Genomic DNA, 5,970 nt, shown 5'->3' on the forward strand with positions numbered 1-5,970 from the left:
TATCAAGACGACGGTTCTGAACGGAGGTTCTGAACGGTCTCTGCCGGGTGGCTCTTTGAAGAAGTGGAACTAAACGCTTCGACGTCGTCATGGTTACAGACACGCAACGCGTCATCCGTCCCGACGGGAGGTGAAAAGGGTCTCTATAGCGAGTTGACTAGAGGTTCTTTAGTCGTCGCGTGTTAAATATTTACAACCCGTGTTGGAGCAAGAAACCCTGGTCCCAGTCGGGGCCTGACCCCCCGACCCCCTGACCCCATGACCCCTGACCCCGTCGCTGAAGGGGGAGTCCTCTCTGTATCCAAGACTGCCGTACGTTGCATTGTTTTCCTTTAATATTTGACGTTGGTAAAATTGCTGACGGCAGAATGGTTTATTTCAGGGGTGGCCAACCCGCGGCTTGCGAACCGCATGCGGCTCTTTGCCCCGTCAATGTGCGGCTCTTTCATCATCAAAAAAAAAAAAAAATTATTATAATAATTTCTTTTTTAACTTTTTTTTTAATTTTTTTTTTTTTTATGTCACTCATTCCATAAGGACGTAGAATAAACATTTAAATGGTCCATTTGCATGTTCTTGGTATCTGAATCTAGGGACATATATGGATCAGTATCAGAAATAGTGTGTCTGTTACTAGGCTTGAGTAAATTGTAATGAACCAAAGGAGAATATCAATTCTTTGTTACCGTGGCAACCACTCGCCGCACGACTCCCAGCCTTTTTCAGCAGAGACGGTGATTCGTTTTAATCTTTTTAAAAGTCACATTTAATAACCTCGAGTCAAAGTAGTTTTACTCGACGTAAAAAAAAAAACCCATCACATTTTTATTATTTTCGCTGAATGTTTGTTTTGTATCAAATCGTTTCTGTTGTCGTCGTCACCATCTTTAGGGTTATGGGTTTCACCGTTCAAAATCTGTCTATTATATATAGCCACTTGAACTTTGAACCCTGACCTGAGTGACCTCCCTTGTGTCCCTATACTGTAGTTCAAATTGGAAAGCAACCGTTGTGATTGGAGGATCAAGAAAAGAGGGCGGCGTTTGAGCCATGTCAAATTAGCACTAGTACCGTTGTATTGTCACAGTGAAAGGGTTAACCGGCTGTCGTGTGGCAGTGAAAGGGTTAATGGTACAGAAAGGACAGGCTACTACTTGACTATCTTGACATTTTATAGCAACTGTTGCCTAAACCAAGTGACCACGTTATGAAGGTATAGAGTGCATGATGGCCGGTTCATTAAAAAATAAATAAATAAACAAAAGGAGAATGATTAATTTAATCTTTATTATTCATGTACAAACGGTGCTTATATCTATCTGAAAATACGGGTTTCTCACAGAGTGTCTTTTTAGCTGGAGCACATTTATCGCTATAGTGCCTTGGGAGTGTTATCATATCAATGTGTATTATTAAAAAATGCACCATTGCCTTTTGCAAAAGATCATATCTTGGGACTTGAACGCTGCTCTTCTTCACGTCTTCAGTCCCGTGGACTCGAACCGGCAGCTGGAGCTACTGGGAGAGAAGAGAGACGACGTTAAGAGACGAGAGGCAGACGTGCAAGTTCAGCTCAGGTGTGTGTCTCAGGTGTGTGTCTCAGGTGTGTGTCTCAGGTGTGTATCTCAGGTGTGTCTCAGGTGTGTGTCTCAGGTGTGTGTCTCAGGTATAGGTCCTCACCAGGTGAGCTCTCAGTCCGCGTCGCTCTTCCTCAGGTACTTCTTCATCACAGACGCCACGTCTTCCCCCTCGCTGCCCTCCGCCTCCAGCCTCTCTCCCTCCGGCCCCCCGCCCGCTGCCACTCTACGCCGGGGGAGCGGCGCGCCGCCCTGGGAGCTGCCCCCGGACCCCCCCGAGCTGGAGGACTCCGTCTCGGACCCCTTCCTGCTGCGGGTGGAGGGCGGCAGCTCTCCGAAGTGGACGCTCAGCGCCCTCCTGCCGCTCCCCCGCACCGAGCCCGCCAGGCTGCTGGTGGACTGCGCCCGGCGGATGGCGGGCAGGAAGTCCAAGGAGGCCGCGTCGTTGTCACGGCTGCTGTCCCCCCCCATGATGCGCCGGTTCTGGAACACCAGGGGCTCCGAGCCCAGAGAGCCCTCGCCCCCGCCCCCCGCCCCGAACTCGTGGACAATGCTGCCCAGCATCCGCTGCTGCCTGGGCGCGGGGGGCTGGGGCGAGGAGTCGCGGCGGAAGGAGCGCTGCTGCGTGCTGCTCAGGTAGCGGCCGGGCTCCTCCTCCTCGGGGATGCAGAGGGCGGGGCCGCGGCCGGGGCGGGAGGCGGCGGGCGGGGAGGCCAGGGAGGAGAGGCGGGGGAGGCCGGGGAGGGAGGACAGGGAGTCGTCCCGGGAGCTGAAGCGGGAGGAGGAGGAGGAGGAGGCCCCGATAGAAGCCTGGGAGTCGCCTCCTAGAGAGCGCATGCTGGCGGCCCGCGGGAGCAGCGGGGAGGGGGGCTTGAGGATTCCGTAGCTCCCCGGCCGCGGGTCCTGGAGGTCTTCCGGAGCGAGGGAGAGGGCGGAGGCTCTGCGCCGGAGGGTGGAGGCCCCGGTGGTCTGGTAGATGGGCAGGGAGACGGCACTGCCGGCGCCTTCCTCCGCACCCCCCCCTCCGGGTTTACGCTTACGAAGGCCGTCCAGCAGCTCTGACAGACGGGAGGAGGAGGAGGCCCGGCCGAGACCCGAGCCACGTCCGGCGCCGACGCCGCTGGCCTGAGAGCCTTCCTCGTCGGGGTCCAGACACGAGCTGCACAGGGGTCAGGGGTCAGGGGTCAATCTAGTGTGGTATCCTTGACTGGCATTTCATAATAAATGTGTGTATAATTAGAAAAACCATAATGCAAAAGTCTGGTGTGCCCTAAGGGGTGATACTAGCGTGACAGGAACTGTTTGAGCCCCTATGAAACCCCTGCTGTTGTTGAACTGTATTTAGGAGAGAGTCATTTCAAACCCCCACACTAGCAAATGTTGTCAACTCTTTAGAACAAACCCCCACTCGTGTGACTGAGGACTGTATGGTAATAAGGCCACAGCAGACCAGCCCAAACTAGATAACAAGAAGAATGTGCTTACAGAATGTTAAGACTGAAACTAATTAAACCATATTAGATAAAAGGTATTTGAATGTTATTTAGAAATGTCAAACTAATTATGAAGATAATAGTGTCATTTCACTCCTGGTGTAAACCATATATATAAAATAGGTCTCAATTACAGAGTTTTAATCATAGCTTGTATTAGAAAGTGTCAGTCTGGTAAATAAAGGTTGGTGCTGGCTCCTGTGGACTATTTGGTATTAACCTAGAAGCAATGACTGTACTGGGTTAATGCTAGATAGTCCATAGATTCATTACACAAACCATATATATGGGAAAATCAAAATGGTACACGAAGGAATGTTGAAGTGTTTGATGCATTCAGAGGAGACACAGGCCTCAGTCCAACTGAGAAGGCCACAGCCCAAAGGAGGGGGGCCACATGAAGACCCCCCCTCTGTTGATACTGGAAGAACACACAACGAGGAGGAGATCGGTGGGGGCGGACCGCCCCCCCAGAAGACAAACCTGATTGGACCAAACGTACTACTAGACTGCTATTATTGGTGGATATCAGAGTATATAAAAGAGAACGCATGTTTAGAGAGACAGGCCAGACCCCCTAGGGTCTGCGTCTCTACCACCCACCCACAGACTATACTGCTATTGCCATGACGTAAGTAAACTGTATGGAATCACTGTTTTGTGTGATATAGTAAATGTATTTGGGACCAGGTGATGAACCAGGTTTTGAACTATGTGATGGCAAAAGGTATTCTCTATTTCATTTGATAACCATGACTACTGTTTATGTACATACTAGGTTTGATGTGCAAACCTTATCAATCCTTTTGTACAATATATTTGATGTACTATGAAATAATCCTTGTATGTAAACAACAACCTTCTAATTCACTCTGAGCCCTTTGGCAAAATAAATCAGTTGAGTTGAACTATAGCTCTATTGTCTGGGCTGCACAGTTTATTTCTCTACTCAGTAGAGAAGACCATCACTTATGATCCTTCTTCCTTTCCAGGTAGCAACCTCATTGTACTGTAAATAACCTTAGATATTGATTAGAATATACGACACTAGTAAATACATCAAAGCTGCAGACGGCACACACCTGCATAGGACAATTTTTTGCATATACATATTTGTTTTGAAATGTTTTAAATTAGTACACTCATTTGAGTAGTGGAAAAGGGGTAGGATTAAATAAGTGTATACTTCTTCCTACTCCTTTTCGAACATGTAAATTGAGTTATGTTTTGCTTTTGTTTAGTTATTTATTTTGTTTGAGTTATGTTTTGATTTTGTTTATTTATTTATTTTGTTTGTATTTATTTACAGTTCGAAATAAAGATAAAAAAAATTAAAATTACTAAAAGATAAACGGTGCATTTATTTGAGATATGCCATCTCGTTTTCGAGGGGGTCCTTAACATAAGATACAAAACATACAATACAATACATAACAAAACAAAACAAAACTCAGCACGTCTTACCGGAAGCTATAGGTGCTCATGGTGTCAGCAACAGACTGGCGCCCCGCCTGGCTGCCGATGGCACTGCCGCCGTACGCAGAGCCCCCACCGTGGGCGCTTCCTTTGGGCACCCCCAGCCAATCACGGATCCCCTCTCCGACATCCTCCGTCCCCAGGGAGCTGGCGTTCGACACGGAGTCGCTTCAGGGAGAAGATCAAGAGTTAACCCCAGAGCCACCCATTCATCCCAGCTGGGCCAATCAGAGCCACCCATTCATCCCAGCTGGGACTATCAGAAGCACCCATTCATCCCAGCTGGGCCTATCAGAGCCACCCATTCATCCCAGCTGGGCCTATCAGAGCCACCCATTCATCCCAGCTGGGCCTATCAGAACCACCCATTCATCCCAGCTGGGCCTATCAGAGCCACCCATTCATCCCAGCTGGGCCTATCAGAAGCACCCATTCATCCCAGCTGGGCCTATCAGAGTATTAACACATTGTGCGCCAACAATGAGTAAACTCGTTTTTGGGATCAATATTTCATTTTTTCGCCATGGCATTCATAATTCATCCAGCCTCCCTCCGGGGACGCAGCTGGACCCTGTCTGATATTGCAATGCCTCAATACCGCCCCTGGTGGATTTCGGGCGAGTTACACTCCACGCCAAACCGGAAGTGGCGCTCGGTGCATCAGGGAAATTCCTCCGGCAGAGATATATTGTAACGTGGGACTTCTAGATACACATGTGCATGGGATCGCTTTCGAAACGCAAGAATCAATATGATTTCGGTGTTTATTGCGTCATACAAACGGAAAATGGATCTAGCAGATCGACATCAAATAATTGGAATATTTTTCATCCAGTCTCATCGGCGAACGGTAAGAGGAATCTAACGTTATTTTCAGCCCGATTGTTTATTTATTTCACTGCGATCCATCTGATCAACGTATCAACCCATACTAAAAAAAGACGTTACTGACAATCAAGGAATTATAAACGACCCCCCCCCTTTCCTCCACGCATGATGAAGCATAATGTATACCGATCATATACATATGAATTGTTTAATATAGCGTGTATAGGAACAAAACGCCAATCGATAATGTATAATACACGTCGGGGCCTATAACTCGCGTTTTAGGAATTACTGCTATAGTCTAAAAACATACTTATATTCTCGACGGTACTAACATGACAATGTATGAATGGAAAAATATAACGTTCCCACATCCGGAACGATAGATACCCGATGTTGAATGGGCCATAGTAATGTCGATATAGCTATAATATTTAAAAAGTTATAGCCCTGCAAAGAAGGTGAGCCACTCCATAGGGTTACAGCGCTGGCAGAGAGGGCACAAAGATGGGCACAATGCCTGGCAGACAATGTGTTTTTTTTTATTTATTTATTTTTTATTATCTTTTTCCCCCTCCTTCTTTTTCCGATTTTTC

At 47.8% G+C, this 5,970-nt stretch overlaps 1 protein-coding gene across 1 annotated transcript in view; it reads right to left on the reverse strand.

Moving 5' to 3' along the window:
* Positions 1-1,431: 1,431 nt before the first annotated feature.
* The window catches only part of LOC311248369 (unconventional myosin-XVIIIb-like), a gene marked incomplete at its 5' end in the record, with an annotated part of 14,310 nt that continues 9,771 nt past the window's right edge, over positions 1,432-5,970 (reverse strand). Inside the window, 3 exons of the mRNA XM_084339261.1 lie at positions 1,432-1,515; positions 1,681-2,736; positions 4,535-4,714. Coding sequence (XP_084195387.1) covers positions 1,692-2,736; positions 4,535-4,714 — 1,225 coding nt within the window. The 3' untranslated portion in view covers positions 1,432-1,515; positions 1,681-1,691. The remainder of the gene's footprint in view (positions 1,516-1,680; positions 2,737-4,534; positions 4,715-5,970) is intronic.

This window comes from Notolepis coatsorum, assembly GCF_963971535.1.
Source record: "Notolepis coatsorum genome assembly, contig: SCAFFOLD_1767, whole genome shotgun sequence".
Taxonomy (NCBI): domain Eukaryota; kingdom Metazoa; phylum Chordata; class Actinopteri; order Aulopiformes; family Paralepididae; genus Notolepis; species Notolepis coatsorum.